Source organism: Gorilla gorilla, chromosome 2 (assembly GCF_029281585.2).
Source record: "Gorilla gorilla gorilla isolate KB3781 chromosome 2, NHGRI_mGorGor1-v2.1_pri, whole genome shotgun sequence".
NCBI lineage: Eukaryota > Metazoa > Chordata > Mammalia > Primates > Hominidae > Gorilla > Gorilla gorilla.
In genome coordinates this window covers 153,670,683-153,696,456 of record NC_086017.1, presented here as the reverse complement: position 1 = coordinate 153,696,456, position 25,774 = coordinate 153,670,683, and the positions used below count along the sequence as shown (strand labels likewise).

Below are 25,774 nucleotides of genomic sequence, written 5' to 3'. Positions count from 1 at the left end.
TGAGCAATGTTCTAAAGTTATCAATGAGTTTGGTAATCAGTGAGTTGCATAGTTACCCATAATGAGGAGTAGAAAATAGTAGTATACCTGGGTGGCTTGAACTTCAAAGGAACAGGTTTTTCTTATACAAGAATAGAGTTGGAAGGATCTGAGGAAGAGGAGGGGGCAGACTCAAATCCTTAGAAGTACTTTAGGTGTCCAAGAATGATCTACTTCACCCCTAAGGATACTGGAAAAAGGTAAGCAGATTGCAGTAAAGGCAAGGCAGTACTGCAGTAGTCAACTGAAGGAGTTGCTGTAATTTACTAAAATTCTAAACAGGTGGATTTATCTTTTTAATAAACAAATTTTCAAAATTACAGATACAAGAGTTCTCAGAAGTCAACCGATTGGTCTGGAGTAAAGAAGCCAATTTACTTAAGTAAATTGGGTAGTAACTTTGCAGAATGGTCAGCATCTTGGGCAGGTTATCTTATTACAAAGGTAAGAAACCCTGTTCAGTTTGTTAACTGAATGGAAATTCTAAAGGAAACCAGAACATCTATCTGAATGCCTAGCACACACAATAATCATTGAAGTATTTGTGCTGATAATCATAGAAATTTTTGAAGAAAATGTTAACTAATAGAGAATAATAATTTCTCTGTAGTTACTAATAATAGCTTCTGAGTGAAAAGTAATTGTTTTACCAAGAAAATTACTATGGTCTTAATGTGTGTGTAAAATTACGTTTGTTCCTTTTATATTGTAAAATAATACTATGTAAAAGGATGTAAATGTATGTCAGAGTTTTTTACATAATAAAAAGACATTCAATAAAGAGATATACTCTAATGGCATTTCTAAAAGAAGTTATATTATCTGAACTTTCTCTAAAATAAAAATAAAGATTTTTACAATGAATTTTCATAGAAAAACAGGTATATTTCTATTTCCTTAATGAGAAATTTTTACATGCTGGATAGACAAAAGGTACTCTGTGTTCCAAGAAAATGTTTACAGTATATTTAAAATTTACAATTTTTGTTTTTAATTTACATTTCTTTTTTTTTTTTTTTGAGACGGAGTCTTGCTCTTGCCACCCAGCCGGAGTGCAGTGGTGCGATCTCGGCTCACTGTAAGTCTCCGCCTACCGGGTTCAAGTGATTCTCCCGCCTCAGCCTCCTGAGTAGCTGGGATTACAGGCATGAGTCATCACACCCGGCTAATCTTTGTATTTTTTTTTTTTTTTTTCCGAGACGGAGTCTCACTCTGTCGCCCAGGCTGGAGTGCAATGGCGCGATCTCAGCTCACTGCAAGCTCCGCCTCCCGGGTTCACGCCATTCTCCTGCCTCAGCCTCCCAAGTGGCTGGGATTACAGGTGCCCACCACCACGCCCGGCTAATTTTTTTGTATTTTTTTAGTAGAGATGGGGTTTCACCGTGTTAGCCAGGATGGTCTCGATCTCCTGACCTCAGGTGATCTGCCCACCTCTGCCTCTCAAAGTACTGGTATTACAGGCGTGAGCCACCGTGCCCCACCTTTAATTAACATTTCTGTTAGTGTTTTAAAATATCATTATACTAATTCGTAGTTAGTAACTTCAAGACATTTTCTTTTTTTTTGAGACGGAATCTCGCTCTGTCACTCAGGCTGGAGTGCAGTCTCGGCTCACTGCAACCTCCACCTCCCGGGTTTAAGTGGTTCTCCTGCCTTCAGCCTCCCGAGTATCTGGAACTACAGGCACCCGCCACCATACCAGCTAATTTTTTTGTGTGTTTTTTTTGTAGAGACTGGGTTTCACCATGTTGGCCAGGATGGTCTCGATCTCTTGACCTCGTGATCCTCCCACCTTGGCCTCCCAAAGTGCTGGGATTACAGGCGTGAGCCACCATGCCCGGCTGACATTTTCTTTCTTTAATGAATATACTGAAAATATAATGTGTGAAATGTGGAATACTGTTAACTATTTTCAGCTCTGGAATATTATGGGGTTTTTTTGTTTTTTGGCTTTGTATTTGAAGAAAAAATCTCTTTAAAATTTTATGAGTTCAACAGTGTTAGCAAATCAAAAGTTAAGTCATAACAAAATTTGACTTTAACCCCAAATAATTTAATTAAAAAATTAATTAAAAAACTTTTTAAATTTAAAAATGAATACTCGTTTGTGATAAATTATCTCACATGCTATTCTTTGACATTTAATCAATAGATGAAAGTGTGTTACTGTCTACACATTTTGAGTTTACAGGTTCGACATGATCTTGCCAGTAAAATTTTCACCTGCTGTAGCATTATGATGAAGCATGATTTCAAAGTGACTATCTATCTTCTTCCACATATTCTGGTGTATGTCTTACTGGGTTGTAATCAAGAAGATCAGCAGGAGGTGAGATAAATCATCTTACTTGGTTTTTGAACATGTGAAACTTATTTTCTCCAATGTAATTAGTATTAGAAAGGCTACCTATTAGTAGGAAATGTAGACCTATGTATGGCTATGTATGTTCATTTACATATCTTTGCCTGTTTGGTGTGTGTATCCCTTTAATTGATAGACGTTCTATGTATATTCTAGCTACCAATTTGTTGCCAGTCATATTTTCAAAAATTATTCCAACTTAGTCATTTTCTTTTTAACCTTTTCACCTTTTGCCATGCAGAAATTTTAAATGTAAATGCAAAATTTATACATCTTTTATAGATTATTAATTTTAAACCTTTTATGTGATGCCTTATCTAATGTCATGAACTTATTTGCTATATTTTCTTTTAATCCTTCTGTTTTTATATTTAGTCTTCAATTACTCTGAAATTAATTTTGCATATAGTGTGAAATATTACTGTAAGTTTTTTCACTATTAACAAAGTTTCATTATTTATTGAATAATCTAGAATATTTTAAAATTTTTTAAATTTTCTTTAGTTGTTAGCATATTTTCTTTTTAGACTAATATTTGGATTGATTGAATTATAGATAAGAACAGTAATGTATTATTGATCAATTGTGTTTTCCTTTTCTTTTTTTGAGACAGAGTCTCCCTTTGTTGCCCAGGTTGGGGGTGCAGTGATGCTCTCGGCTCACTGCAACCTCCACCTCCCAGGTTCAAGTGATTCTCCTGCCTCAGCCTTCTGAGTAGCTGGGATTACACACATGTGCCACCATGCCTGGCTAATTTTTTTGTATTTTTAGTATAGACAGGGTTTCACCATGTTGACCAGGCTGGTCTTGACCTCAGGCAATTGGGCTGCCTCAGCCTCCCAAAGTGCTGGGATTACAGGTGTGAGCCGACATGCCTGGCCGATTGTGTTTTTTCTTTTGAAAATTTTTGCCTTAGAATGGTTAGCTTTAGATGTCATATAATAGTTAAATGGTATTATATAGATATTATTATTAACTATAAATGATTATCATAGGTTTATGCAGAAATTATGGCAGTTCTAAAGCATGACGATCAGCATACCATAAATACCCAAGACATTGCATCTGATCTGTGTCAACTCAGTACACAGACTGTGTTCTCCATGCTTGACCATCTCACACAGTGGGCAAGGCACAAATTTCAGGCACTGAAAGCTGAGAAATGTCCACACAGCAAATCAAACAGAAATAAGGTAGACTCAATGGGTGAGTTATCACTTCTGTTCCTTTTTTTTTTTTTTTTTTAGCTATTCACCAATTAGCTCTTCCCTTTATCAGTTCTATAATTTAAACACTAGCTTAAAAAATACCTTGCTTCGTGTTTTTTATTGTTGTTGTTGTTTTTTGGAGATGGAGTTTCCCTCTTGTTGCCCAGGCTGGAGTGCAGTGGCGTGACCTCGGCTCACTGCAATCTCTGCCTCCCGGGTTCAAGCAATTCTCCTGCCGCAGCCTCCCAAGTAGCTGGGATTACAGGTGCCCACCACCACGCCCAGCTAATTTTTTCGTGTATTTTTAGTAGAGACAGGGTTTTGCCATATTGGCCAGACTGGTCTCAAACTCCTGACCTCAGGTGATCTATCTGCCTTGGCCTCCCAAAGTGCTGGGATTACAGGCATGAGCCACCACACCCAGCTGTTTTGTGTATTTTTAAAATGGGTAATAGTGTGGCCTTTTCACTGAGAAAAAACAGTGAATTTATAGTAATAAGACCTTTCTTCTTACTCTCACTTCAACAAGGCACATATTTATTTTTTCTTTGTATAAAATGGGGTTAATATTTTTATTTTTATTTATTAATTTTTTTTGAGATGGAGTCTTGCTCTGTTGCCCAGGCTGGAGTGCAGTGACAGGATCTTGGCTCACTGCAACCTCTACCTCCTGGGTTCAAGCAGTTCTCCTGCCTCAGCTTTGCGAGTAGCTGGGATTACAGGTGTGTGCCACCATGGCCAGCTAATTTTTGTATTTTTAGTAGAGACGGGGTTTCACCATGTTGGCCAGGCTGGTCTCCAACTCCTGGCCTCAAGAGATCCACCCACCTCAGCCTCCCAAAGTGCTGGGATTACAGGTGTGAGCCACCACACCTGGCCAAAATGGGGTTAATATTATCTCCCTTAGGAGATTGTTGTGAGGAATAAATGAGATGATGAACAGATAAATTATAAAATGTGAAATAAATGAGATGCTAATATTGTTATTAACCTAATCCTCCCTGTTAACATATTACATGTTTCCTCAGTTTTTGTGTGTGTGTGTGTTTGTGTGTGTGTGTGTGTATGTGTGTACTCTGTTCTTTGTCATTCTTCACTTGGAAAATAGTCTTTGTAATCTTTTTCACATTTAAGTTTTAAATTTCAAGGGAGATTTTAATTTTATTTATTTCATGGCCTAAAGAGAAGCTATTTTTATTTATTTATTTTTCTTGTCTCTAGTAGTGTTTGATATCTAGCCAGCTGTCCAGATATGCTTAGTATGCATTACTACACTACACCCTGCTCTATCTTACCTTGCACTGTTTTTTTCCTGTGATATTACAACTTTCACTAAGAAGAATCTTGATTTAAAAATGACACCTGCTAATTTGTCCCTATGATATAAGCATTGATGAGAAGAATTATATTCATCACACACTAATGGATATTCTTACTTTCTTTGAACCTTTTTTTTTTTCCATTCTTGGCAATAAGTGGATGGTTATAATCTGGCCTTATACCTTAGCTGTTCTCACAGACATCAAGTATTTTTCCTTCAGGCTTTCAGGCTAATTGAAAAACTATCTAACAGTCCTTAAAGAGGCCTTCACTTCCATAATTCTCAGTTTGTGAGCATCTCCCTCTTGTTGTTCTGTTGAAGCAGATACTTTCCTGTTGTTAAGCAAAATAGTTTATTATTTTCCTAAAATTTCCTGGACTTGCCAATAATTACCTGCTTGGAGAATGTTTTTGTCTGGAATGTGGCTATTAATATATTTTTATATTTAACTATAAAATGTTTGTTTTTAAATTTTTTTTTTTTTTTTTTTTTGAGACTAAGTCTCTCTCTGTTGCCCAGGCTGGAGTTGCAGTGATGTGATCTCGGCTCACTGCAGCTTCCACCTCCTGGGTTCAAGTGATTCTCATGCCTCATGCCCAGCTAATAGTTTGTACTTTTAGTAGAGACGGGACTTCACCATGTTGGCCAGGCTGGTCTCTAACTCCTGGGCTCAAGCAGTCCATCTGCCTCGTTCTCCCAAAGTGTTGGAATTATAGGTGTGAGCCAGCACAACCGGCCTGTTAGTTTTTATTTCTGCATGTCAAAATGGTACTGTAAAACCAAACACTCTATTATCACCATTTTCAGTGACAGTAGCTTTTTTTTTTTTTTTTTCTGAGACAGAGTCTCACTCTATAGCCCAAGCTGGAGTGCAGTGGCATGATCTTGGTTCGCTGCAACCTCCGCCTCCCAGGCTTAAGCGATTCTTGTGCCTCAGCCTCCTGAGTAACTGGGGCTACAGGCACATGCCACCATACCCGACTAATTTTTTGTATTTTAATGGAGACAGGGTTTCACCACATTGCCCAGGGTGGTCCCAAACTCCTGAACTCAGGCGATCCACCTGCCTTGGCCTCCCAGAGTGCTGGGATTACAGACGTGAGCCACTGTGCCTGGCCAAAATTCTAGCTTTTAAGAATAACATTTGTAATGATTCAAAAGTACAATACCTTTAACATTTCTTTAACATTTTTGTAGAGACCCCCATCTCTACAAAAAATACAAAAATTAGCTGGGTGTGGTGGTGTGCACCTGTAGTCCTAGGTTACTCACAAGGCTGAAGTGTGGGGATTGCTTGAGCCTGTGAGGTTGAGGCTACGGTGAGACAAGATCACACCCCTGCACTCCAGCCTGGGCAGCAGAGCGAGACCCTGTCTCCAAAAAAAAAAAAAAAAAAAAATCAGAATTTGAAATCATCTACAAATTTTGATGGAAATAAGGACCTTATTTTAAATATAATCTGTTTAGAATATACTACTTTAGGCTAGGTGTGGTAGCTCACACCTGTAATCCTAGCACTTTGGGAGGCCGAGGCGGGAGGATCACTTGAGCTAAGGAGTTCAGGATCAACCTGTGCAACATAATGAGACTTCATCTTTACAAAAAATACAAAACTTGGCCAGGCGTGGTGGCGCATGCCTATGGTCCCAGCTCCTCGGGAGGCTGAGGCAGGATCACTTAAGTCCAGGAGGTGAAGGCTGCAGTGAGCTATGATCTTGCCACTGCACTGCAGCCTCAGTGAGAATGAGATCAAAATAAATTTTTTTAAAAAGTAAGTAAATAAATAAAAATAAAATATACTGCCTTATTTAAATTTTGAAGAAATTTGTTGCCTGTTTTCTACACAGTTATGAATCATTAAAATTTAGAAGTTTTAAATAATTCGTAAACTAGACTGTCCTCATTTAGAAGTTTTTAATTTTTGTCTTTTTGTACACTCTTGAAAAATTATCCTAAAGTACTTGTGGTTTTACTTTGAAGGCACTTTTGCTTTCAATTTCTTTTTTTTTTTCTTTTTGATACGGAGTCTCGCTCTGTCACCCAGGCTGGAGTGCAGTGGCGTGATCTCAGCTCACTGCAAGCTCCGCCTCCCAGGTTCATGCCATTCTCCTGCCTCAGCCCCCCGAGTAGCTGGGACTAAAGGCACCCATCACCACGCCCGGCTAATTTTTTGTATTTTTAGTAGAGACGGGGTTTCACCGTGTTAGCCGGGATGGTCTCGATCTCCTAACCTTGTGATCCGCCTGCCTCAGCCTCCCAAAGTGCTGGGATTACAGGCGTGAACCACCATGCCCAGCCATTACTTTCAATTTCTATTGTAATAGGTGATACTGTATTTTTGGCAACCAAGAAAAAATAGGTGGATAACAAAGAATTCTAAACTTTAAAAAAGATTATTTCCATAGTTCTGAACTTTCCCTACAAAATAGCTACATTTAATCATTTTTTATAGTCATCAAAAATAATGACTAATCTTGTATCTTTTGTATCATCATTATATCTTTTCAAAATTTAATAATAGATTGATATTTAATCCTCACCAACAACGTCGTAAGGAAGGCAAGACAGGTACTAACATTTTCCTTTTATAGGTAAAGAAATAGAGGCTCAGTAAATTAAATGACTATCCAAAGAAAGGTAAGTTATAATGGCAGAGTTGGAGCAAGACTCTCTGAACAATTGTTCTGTTGTTAGTTACATTCTAAATATGATATCCTAATACATTCAGATTAATTTGTTTAGTGAAATAAATTGAACTTAAATACTTAAATTGACACTTTTAAATTTTATCTTATAACTCTTTAATTACTCAACTTCTTTTTTTATGATCTAGTATCTACTGTGGATTATGAAGACTATCAGAGTGTAACCCGTTTTCTAGACCTCATACCCCAGGATACTCTGGCAGTAGCTTCCTTTCGCTCCAAAGCATACACACGAGCTGTAATGCACTTTGAATCATTTATTACAGAAAAGAAGCAAAATATTCAGGAACATCTTGGATTTTTACAGGTCTGAAGTTAATATAGTGAATTTAATAATGAAAATTAATGTGGCCAGTCTTTTATGTTTATGTTGTTCATTTTATTGAATGTTTTATATGCTATGCTTAGAAGCTTATAGATTAGTGGGGAGAGATAAACATCAATTTGGTATAATATTTTAAGTACAGTAACACACATGTACCCTGAGGAAGGACACTTAACTCATCCATGTGGAATAGGGTGGGAGATGGAAGCAGATAGATGAGCCAGAGGTCAGGAATGGCTTCTTGGTATATGCCAAAGAGTAAAGTGTCGGTTTTGGAGTGGTAGAGGGAAGATCACAAATAATAGAATAGAAGACTTTTTAAGTTGCCCAAACTTCTTGGAGGGTGTGAACTAGGGAAGTGTGATGGTCACAACGGAATTTTAGCTAAATGCCTGTGGCAGTTGTGGAGGAGGAGTTTGGAGGGGCTATGATTCAAGGAATTACTCTTCTCCTTGTGAGAGTTGTGGTCCTGAATTTGGGAGTGAGTTAGTGGGGGCAAGTGCCGGTTATGTCAGGTATCAAGCATGAAAATGCTGGTGAAATAATGATTTAGGCGATGTTATGATTGTGTAGGGAAGAAAAGAAAGTAAGAGCAGGTGAGGCGAATACAGTGGAATTAAATAAGAGCTCAAGATTGGTGGGCTTTTCAAATCAAAAAGCAAAGTGTAATAAAATAACTAGAAAATTAGTAACTTGCAGTCTTAAGATGATTATTAGCCCCTTCCTATCTTTGTGTTCCTCCTTGTCCAGCTTTAAGTCTATGGTTCATGGTTAAAATCGTTCCCTTAGAGTGATGCTCAACTTCTTGTCTTTTTCCCACTGTGTTATACTCTGTTTGTCAAACTCCAACCATGTAAGCAGCTGGAGAAAAATTACACAGTGGGTGTTATAACTGGTTTCAGTTTAAGTTCATGATCTCAAACATCTTTAAAACTGCAGGACTCTAACATTACCTTCAGGCCGGCTGTGTTTCTCTAGTAAGGCTACTTTCCCCTTTGTCAAGATGACTGTCTCTTACCTTCACTTTGTTTCCCTGCTTCCAGCTGACAGTCTTGCTTCATGATTCATTAGGAAAAATCTGCAAATGAAACAGCATCTGCACCATATTCTTTTTCTTCCCTTCTGTTATTTTATTTATTTATTTATTTTGAGATAGGGTCTTGCTCTATCACCTAGGCTGGAGTACAGTGGCACAAGCTTGGCTCACTGCAACCTCCACCTCCCAGGCTCAAGGGATCCTCGCACCTCAGCCTCCCGAGCAGCTGGGACCACAGGCACTGCTACCACACCTGGCTAAATTTTTGTATTTTTTGTAGAGACGGGGTTTTCCATGTTGCCTGGGCTGGCCTCCTGACCTCAAGTGATCTGCCTGCCTTGGCCTCTCAAAGTGCTGGGATTACAGGCATGAGCCACTGTGCCTGGCTTCTTCTGTTATTTTTAAGGAAGGATTTCTTCCTGTCAAAATTCAATCTTTCTACTTGTGTTCTCAATTTCAAGATGTAACTTCTTCATATATTCCTTCTTTCTCTAGTGTAATTAATTTCTCTTTGGGAACCAGAGTATATAGAGCATATAGACATGCTCTGGTAAATCCTACCTTCTCCTTTAGATACATCCCATCTCTCTGTTTCCGGAACTTCACAACCGGTTTTTGAAGGAATTGTCTAGTTTCTTTATACTGCAGTCACTTTTTTGTTTCTCATTCACTCTGCCCATTTCAACAAGACTTCTCTTTTTCTTTTCTGTTGACATTATTCTTGCTAAGAAAATTGGTGGCCACATGTTACCAAATCCAGTAAATTTTTCCCAGCCCTCATTTTCTTAACCTCAGTATCATTGACCATGCCTTTCTCATTAAGACATCATTTGCTTTTCTCCCATGGCTTCTGGGATATTTTATTCTCCAGTTTTCTTCCAAGTTATCTCGCTTCTCCTGTTTCATTTGCCAGCTCTTCCTTCTTGATAAATGTAGAAACTCTAATCTCTATTGTCAGTCTGCTTTTCTTCTTTATCCATTTCCTAGATCATCCCATTCTTTCTCATGTTGTGAGAGACTGTCTTTGTGCTAACTGATTCTTAAATTTTTATCTTTAGCTTGAATATCTCCTTTGAGCCCAGATTGCTATCTTGGTTTTCTTGAAGTCATCTCAATAACAATATATTAAAATGGTTATTTACATTTTTAAAAATTTAAAAATTCAATAAAACTCTTATAAACCATACTCAACAGAATATGTTATCATTTGGATCTAGACAGTTTTAGGATCCTGAGGTTCTTTATAACCCTTATGATCAATAACAGCTATTGATATAGATTTGTATTTAAAAGGAATAAGAATGTTGAGGGAATAGAATGCCTGGAAATAAGTTTATAATTTTACTGTGACTTTGCCATGAAACAAATGCTTACTATTACTTTGAGGAAAAATTTCTCAAAAAATTGCTGTTTCAATATAAACAGGTGGTTTTATAGTTTTATTTCCAGTTGTGTTTTTTTCTTGTTTTTGATTGTTTTTTAATCATTGAACAAAGAAATTATATGCTGCTATGCATGAACCTGATGGAGTGGCCGGAGTCAGTGCAATTAGAAAGGCAGAACCATCTCTAAAAGAACAGATCCTTGAACATGAAAGCCTTGGCTTGCTGAGGGATGCCACTGCTTGTTATGACAGGGCTATTCAGCTAGAACCAGACCAGGTAAGATAATAATTGAAAGGCAACTGTAATGAAAATAGCCCTGAATAGGAACTCTGGAAACCTTAGTTTTTTTTGTTTTGTTTTGTTTTGTTTTGTTTTTGAGACAGAGTCTCGCTCTGTTGGCCAGGCTGGAGTGCAGTGGCATGATCTTGGCTCACTGCAACCTCTGTCTCCCAGGCTCAAGCAATTCTGCCTCAGCCTCCCGAGTAGCTGGGATTACAGGCGTGTGCCACCACACCACATCCAGCCGAAACCTTAGTTTTAATACTGTTTCTATCAGTGTCACTGAGTGTCTGGAAAATATTTAACCCTCTCTAAGCTTGAGTTTCCTAACAGATAAAATTAGAGACTTTACTAGGTGATTTTAAAAATTCCTTCCAGGCCGGATGCGGTGGCTCACGCCTGTAATCCTAGCACTTTGGGAGACCAAGACAGGTGGATTCCCCGAGGTCAGGAGTTCGAGACTAGCCTGGCCAACATAGTGAAACCCTGTCTCTACCAAAAATACAAAAAATTAGCTGGGTATGGTGGCGGGCGCCTGTAATCCCAGCTACTTGGGAGGCTGAGGCAGGAGAATTGCTTGAACCCGGGAGGTGGAGGTTGCAGTGAGCCAAGATCGTACCATTGCACTCCAGCCTGGGCAACATGAGTGAAACTCCATCTCAAAAAAAAAAAAAAGTCCCTTCCAATACTATATTTATATGACTTTAGAAATCCCCTAAATGAATAAGATTTATTATGGAGTATATCTGTATTAAAATGTTCATTTAATAACTCTAAAATGTATATAATTTTAGTTTGCTATTAAAAGTGTAAGCCATGGATCAATTTGTAGAACTAGGGATTCTCCATAGCCTGAGAAACATTTTCATATTTTATACACCTACTCACCCACCTGCACGTCTCTAAAATGGTCCTGTAGAATCACGGAGTTACAGTTAGTAATGGGAATAAGCTGTGTGTCTATTGGAATGGGAAAGGGGTTTAGAATCATTAATTTACAATCTTGCCTTTAGATTCTTTCTAATTTTGGGATATTGCTTTTTGTCATATTTGACATGTTTCTCAGAAGCACAGTATATAAATTCTTTATTTTTCACAATCTTCTTTTCATTTTAAAGGATAGTACATAATCCTCTTTAACTTTTTAGTGCTAAAGCCTGAAATCCGTATTTAAAACATCAGGACCTTTGAGCTTGAATGTTTATGTGAGAAATATGACAATCTTTAAACAGAATATCAAAGATATTAGATACTTTTTATATTGGATGTGAACCAAAAAGTAGTCCAAATTGAAAAATATAATAACTTCAATCTGAGATTTTCTAGGTTGTCTACATTTATTTATGTTACTTTAAATGTGTTAGGACATTGATGGGGGTCCTGCCATGTAAGTAAGCAAGTCAATTGTTAAATTAAGAAAGGTGTGACTGGGCATGGTGGTTCATGCCTGTAATCCCAGCACTTTGGGAGGCTGAGGCGGGAGGATCACTTGAGCCCAGGAGTTTGAGACCAGCCTGGGCAACATGGCAAGACCCTGTCTCTACAAAAAATTAAAATAATAATAATAATAATAAAAAAATAAGGGCAATAAAGTAAATAGTAATTTTTAAAGAATATCAGTTAAACTCTTTTTGGTCCCCAAGCTATTATTGAAGTGATAATTGCTATTTTAAATATTTTTAAATTTCTAGATCATTCATTATCATGGTGTAGTAAAGTCCATGTTAGGTCTTGGTCAGCTGTCTACTGTTATCACTCAGGTGAATGGAGTGCATGCTAACAGGTAATATTTTATAAAATGATTTTCTTTTGTTATTGTATCTGAATGGAGAATTTTTAATTAGTGAATTGGGTAACTTAATGTTTAGTAGAGTAATAAATGTTTTATGTGTTTTCATGGTATTGGAGATAAGCACCAACATTTTTTTTTCCTCAAGTTTTTCATAGTCAATCTACCACTTAACAGCTTCTGTCTAAAGAGCCATCCTTGAATTAGATTTGCTTTAACACAAGGAACTTCTAGAACCCACCGGCTATTGGTGAGGCTCAGATGGGACTTCCTGGGCCTCAAAGGGCATCTATGCTCTGCTTACAGTATCAGTACCGCTTATTTTCCGTGCTAGAGGTTGTGACTGATTTATGGAATACCACTGTAGACTGTGTGCATTGATTTTACCCTAAATGATTGATGAATGTGAAAGCAGCCTTCCTTTCCTAAAGAAGGTGGGTTTATTGTAGAAAATCAAATTAAACAAAAAATAATACATGTATGTGGCAAAACATTAAGGCTGAGTAGTTCTTCCAGTTAGGAGATTAAATGTGGAGATTAGCACTGCTCTTGAAGCTGCTTTGCTGTGAGAGCTGACAGCTGTATTCCTTGATTTATTCACCAGACTCTAAATGGCTATTCTGGGCAGTAAAATCTGGTCAAAAGGGAATGGGATCTCAGTTAAACAAAGATTATACAGGCCACTGTTTTTGGACTACTCTGAAGCCAAGTTTTTCTTTTTCTTTTTTTTCAACTTTTATTTTAGATTCTGAGGGTACATGTGCAAGTTAGTAACAAGGGCATATTACGTGATACTGAGGTTTAGGATACAATTGAACCCATCACCCAGGTAGTGAGCATAGTACCCAAAAGATAGTTTTTCAACTCTTGCCTCCCTCCCTCCCCCACCCCTTGTAGTCTGCAGTGTCTATTGTTCCCATTTTTGTGTCCATGTGTACCCAATGTTTAGCTCCCATTTTATTCTTTTTTATAGCTGCATAGTATTCCATTGTGTATATGTGCCACATTTTCTTTATCCCATCTACCATTGATGGGCACTTAGGTTGATTTCATGTCTTTGCTATTATGAATAGTGCTGCAATGAACATACGAGTGTATGTATCTTTTTGGTAGAATGGATTATTTTCCTTTGGGAATATACCCAGTAATGGGATTGCTGTGTGTTCTATTTTCAGTTCTTTGGGAAATCTCTAAACCGCCTTCCACAGTGGCTGAACTAATTTATATTCCCACTAACAGTGTATAAGCATTCTCTTTTCTCTGCAGCCCCTTCTACATCTTTTTTGACTTTTTAATAATAGCCATTCTGGGCTGGGTGTGGTGGCTCATGCCTGTAATCGCAGCACTTTGGGAGGCCATGGCGGGTGTATCATTTGAGGCCAGTAGTTCAAGACCAGCCTGGCCAACATGGTAAAACCCCATCTCTACTAAAATAATACAAAAATTAGCTGGGCGTGATGGTGCACATCTGTAATCCCAGCTACTCGGGAGACTGAGGCAGGAGAATTGCTTGAACCTGGGAGATGGAGGTTGCAGTGAGCTGAGATTGCACCACTGCACTCCAGCCTGGGCAACAGAGGGAGACTTTGTCTCAAAATAATAATAATAATAGTAGCCATTCTGATTAGTGTGAGGTGGTATCTCATTGTGGCTTTGATTTGCATTTCTCAAATAATTATGACAACGAGCATGTTTTCATATGCTTGTTGGCTGCTTGTATGTCTTCTTTTGAGAATTGTCTGCTCATGTCCTTTGCCTACTTTTTAATGGGGTTGTTTGTTTTTTTCCTTGTTGATTTATTTGAGCTTTTTATAGATTTCTGAAGCCAGCCTTTTCTAAGTACTGTTTGTATAGGTTCCAAAACTGTGATTCATAAAGACTATCATTTTACAATGTCTAAGGGCAGAGAAGTTCACTGTTGGTCAGATGGTATCACAGTAGTGGAATTTATGAAATCACAAGGGAAGTTTTACAGAAGTAGAGAAGGAATGCTTATATGTTGTGGATATGTTTCTCCAGATTAGTTGAGAGACTTTATGAATAAATAGATTACAGGGATTTGGGAAAGAGTCATGGCTCAAATTAGGGTGTCAAATTTCTTTTTGACATAGACTACACATTCAGACTCCTCTTTTCTTCTCTTTGGGTCTGGGATACATAGAGCCTCCTGATTTGGGTTGTGAAAAAGGCATGCGTCAATATTCAATGAAGGGGTGCTGTGTCATGGTGAAGCAAATGATTATGGATGGGGCATGTTTTTCTTGGGGTAATTTCTGTTTGCATTAAACAAATATTTTTCCTAAAATATTGACTGTGCCTACCCTATTTATCATTCTTTTTAATGTACCCATTTATGTGGATACATTCTCACAGCCTGATCCTGATTGCCATTTGTACTTTTTGCTATAAGTCTTCGTGTGACACATCCCCTTTGTTATCTGATATCCCATAGATAATCTGTTATCCCACAGTTGGATAACAAATACTGCCTAATTCTACTGAGATTTTTATCCTGAAATTTTTATATTTTGGTGTCTGATGGTAAGCTTGTAAAGTCCTTCAAAATTGGACTTTTGAAAATTACATTTCAGTTGTATTTCTTTAGCCTTATTCTAAACTGTTTTTGGTGGGGGTCATAAATTTAGAAATTGGAAATCCTCTAGCTTCTATTTTTAGAATTTTTAAAAATGAAACTTGTTAGATCACTTGTTGTCTTTTCTTTATGTGTTTTTACTACAATAAAAAGAGCAAGGAAAACTTTTGAGGATATTGATTCCAGACTCTCTGTTACTTTATTTATAATATGGATATATATGTGCTGTATGCAGTGTTATCAGATTATTAAATGGAAAATTGTGCCTAGCCTAGGATCTAAACATATGGCAGAAATTCAGAAAGTATGATTAATAAAAAAAAAACATGAGGAAAGCCTAGCGGTTTCTGTGTAGTCATGATCTCAAATATCACTGGTCATCCTAATGTCACCTAAGTAGAATGCTTAGAACAAAATAATTAGCCTATATCATACTGGTTTTGCAAACTCAAATTTTAAACTAACTGAAAGTAGTTTAAAAATAGGTATATATTTTAGGTAGCTAGTTATATACTTTGTTATGCCATTGACAAATCATTGTAACTTTCTTTTGCTCTTGATATTGTTCTAGATACCTCCCAACTGTCCGTAAGTTATACCACTGGCCCCCCTGTATTTTTGTCTTAAATTTAATTCAGAATTCTGAGTTATTGGAATTGCTTACCTCTGAATTTATGTGTGTTCAGTTGGCTCTTTTTCTTCCTTGCTCTTTGTTCAAATTAAGCATGCAGCTATTTTTACAATGGGCTTAGTTATTATTCAGGAATTAACTCTGCTCTAATATATGGCACACTTTAATTTGTTGAAGAATGTCATTTTAAATGGTGTATCAGAAGTAATTAGTGAAAAAATATTTTTGAAGGATGGAAAGATTAAAATTTTCTGGATAGTTTCTGGATAGAGATAATTATTTTATATCTAAGAACAAAATACAATATAATGCAAATTCAATAAATATAGTAAACAGAGTATGTAAACCAATGAAAAATCTCTGAATGTCACCTTAAATAAATTAAAGTTTAGTTGATATGGGTTTCTTTTAATAGGTCTGAGTGGACAGATGAATTAAACACGTACAGAGTGGAAGCAGCTTGGAAATTGTCACAGTGGGATTTGGTGGAAAACTATTTGGCAGCAGGTAAAATTACTTCTTAAAATATAAGCAGTTTCAGGATGGGTGCGGTGGCTCACGCCTGTAATCCCAGCACTTTGGGCAGCTGAGGCGGGTGGATCATGAGGTCAGGAGATCGAGACCATCCTGGCTAACACAGTGAAACCCCGTCTCTACTAAAAATACAAAAAATTAGCTGGGCGTGGTGGCACGCACCTGTAGTCCCAACTACTTGGGAGGCTGAGGCAGGAGAATTGTTTGAACCTGGGAGTTGGAGGTTGCAGTGAGCTGAGATCACGCCACTGCACTCCAGCCTGGGTGACAGAGTGAGACACCATCTCAAAGAAAAAAAAAGCTGTTTTAATATGACATAAATATTCAGACTTAAGTAACTTAGCAACATTCATACTTAATATCTTAGCCTGTTTTATGATTGCCTTGTTTAGTTGTTCAAAGTAGAATGAAACCAGGCTGGGCATGGTGGCTCACACCTGTAATCTCAGTGTTTTGGGAGGCCAAGGTGGGAGGATTGCTTGAAGCCAAGAGCTCTAGACCAGTCTGGGCAAAATACTGAGACTGTCTCTGCAAAAATGTTTTTTAAAAAACTTAGCTGGGCATGGTGGCTCATGCCTGTTCGCCTACTCAGGAGACTGAGGTGGGAGGATCACTGGAGCCCAGAAGTTCAAGGCTACAGTGAGCTATAATCATGCCATAGCCCTCTATCCTGGACCACAGAGTGAGACTCTGTCTCAAAAAAAAAAAAAGGAATGAAGCCACCTGTTTGATATTTCAGCTGACCATTTTATCTAATGAAATAAAGCTGACTCTTGGACCCAGCTACCGTGACATTTCTTGACTCTTCATTTGTTTTTCAGATGGAAAATCTACAACATGGAGTGTCAGACTGGGACAGCTATTATTATCAGCCAAAAAAAGAGATATCACAGCTTTTTATGACACACTGAAACTAGTGAGAGCAGAACAAATTGTACCTCTTTCAGCTGCAAGCTTTGAAAGAGGCTCCTACCAACGAGGATATGAATATATTGTGAGGTATTTTGGAATTTCCATTTTTATATTTCTGGCCTATAAATGTCACCTGACAGGATTGGAAAATTTTTTTGAGTAAATAATTGATAGTGAGTTTGGTATCATGCATAGCTACACTAGATAGCTCTTTCATTCTTTTTACCTCACAATCACCCTACCGTTAAAATTCTAGCATACATCCTTTTAAGGAAAGGCAACTATGAGACTAATGAAAAACATAATAAAAATATCTTATGTTTGTCCTCTTGTAATGTCATAGTTTGCTTTCTATATAACCAAATATAATATAGACATCTATAGCACCTGGCACATTGGTGCTTGGTATTCGTTGTTTCCCTTTCCTTTTCATTTAGAAATGTGTTTGATATTTCCCCCCAAAAATATAGGCATCACATTACTAGAAAGAATATTAACTTTTATAGGTGAGGAAGAAAATGTTGGAAAACATTTTAGGTCTATGAATTCTACCTGAGGAAAAATGATAAACTAAATATTGTAATTAAGGTATAAGAAATTTACTACATAGCACTTTTTTTTTAGGTTAGAAGAATTCATTATATTTAGTATCAACCCATTTGGTGATATCTTAATGAAACTAGAGATTGGACCACTGAGTTTAATTCTGTTCTGTAGCTACTCAGCTATATCCTTGTACCTTGAACACTGAATCATAAACACTGACTATCATACAGGGGGAAAAAGCTAGTGTGAATGTATCAAAGTTTCCATCACTCTTAGAAAAAAACTACATTAATTTCATAATTTTTTACTATCATCTGCTATGCCAGGCCCTCTTATAGTAGCACCAGCAATATATGCAAATACCTCATGTTGGTTTATAATGGATCCATATTTTCTTTTATCTTCATTTAGGTGGTAAATTTTGGTTTCATACATTTGAATTTAGTTTTATCCATCATTCTCCAGTTTAATTAGGAATTTGGGATTCACTGCAAATCCCTAAATATTTATTTTAAAAGTTTAATGTAATTAATTTTATTTATTTATGTATTTACTTATTATTTTAAGGGACGGGGTCTTGCTATGTCACCTGAGCTGGAGTGCAGTGGCTATTCACAGGCATAATCATAGCTCACTGCAACCTTGAACTGAGTTCAAGTGATCCACCTGCCTCAGTCTCCTGAGTAGCTGGAGTACAGGTGCACGCTACCATGCCTGGCTAAAGCACCAAATATATAAACCAGCATAAATTGGTGTTTACATTCAGTTTGAAAAGATATAAATGTAATTATTTACTTAGCAAGGATATATTAAAGTTCTACCAAAGACAACTGTGTATTTTAAATTCTTTATTTCTGATTTAAAGTACATGCTTTATATATGAGATTAATAAGGCTGAATATGATAACATTTTAACATAGGCTCTATCTGTCTTCAGATTGCACATGTTGTGTGAGTTGGAGCATAGCATCAAACCACTTTTCCAGCATTCTCCAGGTGACAGTTCTCAAGAAGATTCTCTAAACTGGGTAGCTCGACTAGAAATGACCCAGAATTCCTACAGAGCCAAGGAGCCTATCCTGGCTCTCCGGAGGGCTTTACTAAGCCTCAACAAAAGGTTTCTCACACTACTTTTTTAAAAAATGTCACTTATCTTGAATTTGGTATTTGGATATTATTTGGGGGTGTTTGTATTTCTTAATTTTCTGTCTGAATCTACATTTTTCTATTTTTAATTATCAGGGCTACACTATCTGGTTGAAAGGAACCTAGAACTTAAGAATCACTTTTAGACACCATTTCTTTCTCTTTTTTAAGGTGTTAAAAACATATCTGGGGGATATGTTTTTTACTGATAAAAATCAAGAATAAGGTTCATAATAGGTAAAACAAGAACACTGTAAGAAAAGTTAAGTCAAGGCTTTTTAAACAAATTAATAATTAATTCCTTTGAAATAGTATATGAAGAAGGTTCTGTATTGGGAACAGAGGCTTTCAAAACATTGGAACTACTTGCAAAGTTTATGACTTAGATTTAAATTGTTTTAAGTTAAGTTGTTGTGTACACTTACCAACGGTCTCTCTCACCGATGTGTTGTTACTTCCTTTAGACCAGATTACAATGAAATGGTTGGAGAATGCTGGCTGCAGAGTGCCAGAGTAGCTAGAAAGGCTGGTCACCACCAGACAGCCTACAATGCTCTCCTTAATGCAGGGGAATCACGACTCGCTGAACTGTATGTGGAAAGGGCAAAGTGGCTCTGGTCCAAGGTAATGGCCAGGGAAATGTCATCATATATGTGTGTGTGTGTATATATATATACATATATATATATATATATATATATATTATGTCGGGAATTATGTACTTCCTTAAAAGGCCAACTGAGAGAACATAAATAATCCAAATTAAGAACCTCCTTTTCTATCACTTTTCTTCATTAGTTATCTACCATAGCCTGGAAGTAATTGTTCTTTTTACTCTACAGTCCCCAGATACCTTCCCATTTCAAGGCTGAATGTGGAGTTTTTTCAGTTTTCATCTATCTTACATTTTCCTTGAGGAAAACGACCTCTTAATTTTTCACCTTATGTATGTATACAGGGTGTATATAGTAGTGACCCAGTAAATGTTGGTTAAATGAATGTAATTCTGTCACTTAGTCGCTGGCAGATAATTAGCTCTCTGTGGACTTGCCAGTGTTACTGTAAATATTCAGCTCTGATCTAGCCAGAAAGGGCCTAGCATCTGAACAGAAGTTCACAGCAGACCTCAGATTAAGGCAAAAGTAATAAGAAGGGGGTTTTTTAAACATTGGAACTACTTGCAAGGTTTATGACCCAGATTTATTTTTTATTTTTATTTATTTATTTATTTATTTATTTATTTTGAACCGGAGTCTCGCTCTGTTGCCCAGGCTGGAGTGCAGTGGCACGATCTCCGCTCACTACAACCTCTGCCTCCCGAGTTCAAGTGATTCTCCTGCCTCAGCCTCCTGAGTAGCTGGGACTACGGGTGTGTGCCACCACGCCCGGCTAATTTTTTGTATTTTTAGTAGAGATGAGGTTTCACCGTGTTAGCCAGGATGGTCTCGATCTCCTGACCTCATGATCCACCTGCCTGAGCCACCCAAAGTGCTGGGATTACAGGCGTGAGCCACTGCGCCTGGCCAATAACCCAGATTTAATGGCTATTACTTAAATTTCTCCTCAGGCTAGTCACCAGTTTAGAATTAGTAATAGGCATTACTAATAATAATAGCATGTTCTGGAATTGATACTTAGCAACTATTGTTGGTGCCATTTGTGGTTACACCAACTTGTGGTGGCTGAGAAAGGACAGGAGAGGTTTCCTGGATGAGAGGGGAAAGCAATTTATTCAGTGTGCATTAGTCAGTACCTGGTCGTTTTATTGAGCTAGTGCTAGTCTATGTATTATAATACCTTAAACTCAAAATGTTCAAAATGCAATTTATTACCAATACTCAATATCTGTTTCTCCTCTCATGTTTCCTACTTCTCTGAACAAGACTTTATTCCATCCTCCCATCAAAAGCAGAAATCTGGACATCATCTTAAATTCCTTCTGCAACCTCACTTTTCACATCCAGCTGGAGACTAAATCTTTGTTCTTCAACCTTAGAAATATCTCTTGAATCCTCTCCCTCTTATTTATTTCCACTGCTTTAACTTATGACTTTATTATTTACTTCCTCTAACAATATTAACAACCATTTTAGGATCTCACCATTTCCCTGTATACGTTACTGCAGTTTGTTATCTTTCTAAAATCCACATCGAATCATGTTGCTCCTTCAAAAAGATTAAATCCTACAAAGTATTCTTCATACCTTTAGGATTAAGCCTAACTCTAGGAACTACACAAATCCCTTTCTGATCAAGTCCTGGCCTACTTCCTCAGTGTCATTCATCACCATCTCAAAAACCCTTTAAACTTCAGCTAAAATCAGACTATGTGCTTTTCTTCCAATTAAAATTATTATTCCATCTACCTAGAATGCCTTTCACTAAATTCTCTGCCAAGAAGGTTTCTACTCATTCTTGAAAACCTAATTCAAATTTTCTTCGTTGATAACTTTTCCTGACTGCAGTTCTCCTCCATTTTCCTATATTCTTCAGGTAGGTTTAAGGGACTCTCTTCTCTATCCTGTATAATGCTGATGTATATTCCTCTGTTGTAACACTTAGCAAATATGCTGTCATTTCACATAGTTTCTTTTCTCATGTGACTATGAACTTTTTTTATGTCAGGGATTTTAATTTGTTTGTGATTGTCTTCAATTCCCTGAACTTTGATTATAGTCCTTTCTTGATATCCATGGAGGGATTGGTCCCAGGGTTCTCTATGGATAACAAAATCTGTGGATACTCAAGTCCTTTATATAAAGTGGCATACACAGTATTTGCATGTAACCTGCGGACATCCTCTTGTATACTTCTCTAGGCTACTTATAATACCTAATACAGTGCAAATGCTTTGTAAACAGTTGTTATACTTGTATTGCTTATTCGTATTATTTTTAATTTTTTCTTTGTAATATTTCTTTTTTTTTTTTAATTTAAATTTTTATGTTTTGAGAGAGACAGAGTCTTGCTCTGTTGCCCAGGCTGGAGTGCAGTGGCATGATCATAGCTCACTGATGCCTTGGACTCCTGGTCTCAAGCAATCCTCCCACCTCACCCTGCACTTTGTAGCAAAGGCTATAAGCGTAAGCCATCATGCCTAGCTTTCTTTTTTTTTTTTTTAAGAGAGAGGATCTTGCTCTGTCACCCAGGCTGGAGAGCAGTGGTGTGTCATAGCTCACTGTAACCGCGAATTCCTGGGCTCAAGCGATCCTTCCCCCTCAGCCTCCCGAGTAGCTAGAGTTATAGGCATGAGCCACCACACCTGGGTAATTTTTAAATTTTTTGTAGAGACAGGATCTTGCTATGTTGCCCAGGCTAGTATCAAACTCCTGGCCCCAAGCAGTCCCCCTGCCTTGGCATCCAAAAGCACTGGAATTGCAGAGATGAGCCACTGTGCCCAGCCATTCCTAATATTTTTTATCCACTGTTGGTTGAATCCATTGATGTGGAACCTGTGGATACAGAGAGCCAACTGCAGTTATAAAATTAATTAGTAAGTGAATGAATGAGATGAAGCAATGTTTCAGTTTTAGAATTTTACTTTAATAAGAGGCAAATAAAAGATAAACATGAAATTACAAATGGATTTGTACAAAAACATAATAAACTAATACTTTTGCAGAAAATAGAAGTGTTTTTAAATTAAAAGGCTTATTGTTGCCTTTTTTCTTTTAGGGTGATGTTCACCAGGCACTAATTGTTCTTCAAAAAGGTGTTGAATTATGTTTTCCTGAAAATGAAACCCCACCTGAGGGTAAGAACATGTTAATCCATGGTCGAGCTATGCTACTAGTGGGCCGATTTATGGAAGAAACAGCTAACTTTGAAAGCAATGCAATTATGAAAAAATATAAGGCAAGTATATGTATAATGCAGTTTCAGTTAACTCTGTTGACTAGGTAAAATGACTTAAGTCTATATGGCAAAGCACATGTATAAAAATAACCAGGAAATTTTTTTGACTTTTCAGTGAGTATATAAGTATATGGATTACCACAAAATAAATATACTCATGAAACTGCCACCAAGTCAAGAAATAGAATATTATTTGAGCTCTATAACCCCACTACCCTTCATCCCTGTAATCACTATTCTCACCCTCTGTCTCAAAGTTAACTATATCCTAGCCTGAAAATTTTCCAGCAAAACCAATTTATAACTTTTTTACTAGGTATTAAACTTTATATAGATGGTGTTGTAAGAGATATACCTCTCAATAATCCATGGGTCAATGAAAACTTTCAATGGAAATTTAAAAGTACTTTGAACTGAATGATAATAAAAATGGCATATCATATCCTGTGCAGCTAAAGCCATTCTTAAAAGGGATTTAAATTTTTATTTGCATATATTCGAAGAAAATAAAGGTTCAAAATTAACGAGTTAAGTGTCTATCCCAAAGAGTTAGAAAAGGAACTAAAAAAGTAGGGAGAGAAATAAAAAAGTAGAAGAAAGGAAATAATAAAGCAAAGAGCAGGTGGCTAGAATTTGTGGGACAGATTAACTGAGAGAAAAAAGTTAAACAGAGTAGTTCCTATCTGCATAGGAATTGTGTTGGCTGAATACCAGCCCGCACATGAATAATTCAGAATTCTATGAGGCCAAGCTAGGAATAACTGCTGGGGAAAGAATAAACATGCAGAGGCTATAAGAACAATTTCCAGAGCTCACACGGGATTGAGATTCATTCAGATTACAGGGTTGAGAGTTATTCAGTCCACCAGCCAGATTAAGAGGCCTCATTGCATAATATGGAGCATTCAGTAAAGACCTTAAAAGGGCCACACCTTAGAAGTAGGACTAAATTAGTCCTAGGCTAAAAACTACTCTATATCCATACTAGAAGGGCAGTAAAACAAGCTTTAAGTTGATTACACTGATCTTCAAGTAACCTTACTGCCTGCCAGATCAAAGCCTAACACTCTTTAAAGCAAGACAACAAAATCTAAAACTTGACAATGTAAAAATATATCCAGCATCCATTAAAAAATTACTCTGTGAATGAAGAAGCAGGAATATTTGAGCCATAAATAGGAAAAAAAATAAATCAGTAGAAATAGTTCTAGAAATGACAGGATTTAAAAACAGCTATTGTATATAGGCTCCATAAGTTTAAGAACATAAACAAAACTAAGAGCATGATGAGAAGAGAGAGAAATCAAAGATACAAGAAAGACCTAAATGGGACCAACAGCCAAAGCAAATGGCACAGACAGTGCTAATCTTTAGATCCAGGAAGTGTTGCGTTCTGATGAAGATAAATAGGAGTCCAGCTCCTGTTCCTTGGTTACAAGAAGATGTCATGCCACCTAAGAAACTAACCTTGATTTGCATTAAAAACTATATTATCCTAAAGGGCAGTGATAATGAGGCAAGTTCTGAAACCATACTTGTAAGTTTCACCTTCCCAGTTAGAGAGATCTTCTGAATTTATTCTAGTATGTAAGGCACAACAACTTATGAGGCACACAAAAACTCACCAGTACTTAACAGCAGAATTTGATAGCAAATATTCCAGTTCTCCCATCTCTGCCTGGGTACTAAAGCCAGGGTTAGGGAAGAGAGATGTTGTCAGACTACCAACTTTTCAGGTTCTGTTTCCTCTGCATACACCCCTAATTTCCTGTCATAAAGGCCTGAGTAGCTGCTTCTCTTGTTCTGGTTGCCTATACAAGATGTAGACAGAAATGAGTAGAGAAAAGAATAGAGGCTGACTACTGTAGAATGACATGCAGATCCAAGGGGCCACATATTGCATGATTCCACTTACATGAAATGGCCAGAATAAGCAAATCCATAGAGACAGAAGGTAGATTAATGGGTACTAGAGACTGAGGTTGGGGCTGGGAAGTGACTGCTAATTGGTACAATTTTTTTTTTGGAGTGATGAAAATGTTCTGGAATTAAATAGTGGTGATGGTTACACAACTCTGTAAATATACTAACAACAACTTTAAAAGTGTGAACTTTATAATATATTAATTATATCCCAATAGAGCTGTCATTTTAAAATATTACCCAAATGGCAATCTTTAAATAAAAAAAGAAGATACAAGGACTAGGAAAAAAATATAGGAAAGTTATTAATTGCAGATGATATGAATACATATGTAGAAAATTCAAAAGATTATAAACTATTCAGAATATTGAGTGAATTAAACAAGATTGCCTGATGATTTTATTTCTATATGACAACAAGAAAGGAATTTAAAACATACCATTTACAAGCAGAAAGTACTTGAACAGTTGGATATCTGTATGAGGAAAAAAATGATCTTCAACCTCTGCCTCATACGATAGACAAAATTGCTTCAAAAAAAGTAGATTATAGATCTAAACTGAAAAGCTAAAATTATGAATTTTTAGATGAAAAAATAGAAGAAAATCTTTACAACCTTAGGGTAGACAAAGGTTTTCTTAGGTCACACAAAGCATTAAGCATTTAAAAAATCCTGATAAATTAGATGTTCATCAAAGTTAAAACCTTTTCTAAGAAAGACAGTTAAGAAAATGAAAAGATAAGCCATAGACTTGGAGAAAATACTTGTAATACATATATGACAGAGGATTTGTAGCTAAATTGTAGAGAACCCTACAACTTAGTAAGACAATTTAAAGATCTGTGAGGCTAGGCACAGTGGCTCAGGCCTGTAATCCCGGTGCTTTGGGAGGCCAAGGCCTCAGGATCGCTTGAAGCTAGGAGTTCAAAACCAGCCTGGGCAATATAGTGAGAACCTGTCTCTGCAAAAATAAAAATTAGCCAGGTATGGTGACGAATGCCTATAGTCTTAGCTATTTGGGAGGCTAAAGCAGGAGGATCACTTGAGCCTAGGAGTTCAAGGTTACAGTTAGCTAAGATTGCACCACTGCATTCCAGCCTGAGTTACAGAGTGAAACTTTGTCTATTAAAAGAAAAAAAATACAGATCTGCAAAAGTCTTGGATAGACACTTCATAAAGAATA

General features: G+C 37.0%; 1 protein-coding gene across 5 annotated transcripts in view; it reads left to right on the top strand.

Annotated features, from left to right (window-relative positions):
* The window catches only part of ATR (ATR checkpoint kinase), a 129,386-nt gene that overhangs the window by 63,133 nt on the left and 40,479 nt on the right, over positions 1-25,774 (top strand). For all 5 annotated transcript variants that reach the window (XR_010132946.1, XM_019024248.4, XM_055383148.2 and 2 more), the window contains 11 exons: positions 363-483; positions 2,231-2,368; positions 3,397-3,607; positions 7,764-7,942; positions 10,493-10,657; positions 12,352-12,443; positions 16,089-16,180; positions 17,029-17,206; positions 18,603-18,782; positions 19,276-19,435; positions 22,487-22,666. Coding sequence is in view for 4 of the 5 variants with exons in the window: in XM_019024248.4 (XP_018879793.2) it covers positions 363-483; positions 2,231-2,368; positions 3,397-3,607; positions 7,764-7,942; positions 10,493-10,657; positions 12,352-12,443; positions 16,089-16,180; positions 17,029-17,206; positions 18,603-18,782; positions 19,276-19,435; positions 22,487-22,666 (1,696 nt within the window). In the remaining variant the exon portion in view is untranslated. The remainder of the gene's footprint in view (positions 1-362; positions 484-2,230; positions 2,369-3,396; positions 3,608-7,763; positions 7,943-10,492; positions 10,658-12,351; positions 12,444-16,088; positions 16,181-17,028; positions 17,207-18,602; positions 18,783-19,275; positions 19,436-22,486; positions 22,667-25,774) is intronic.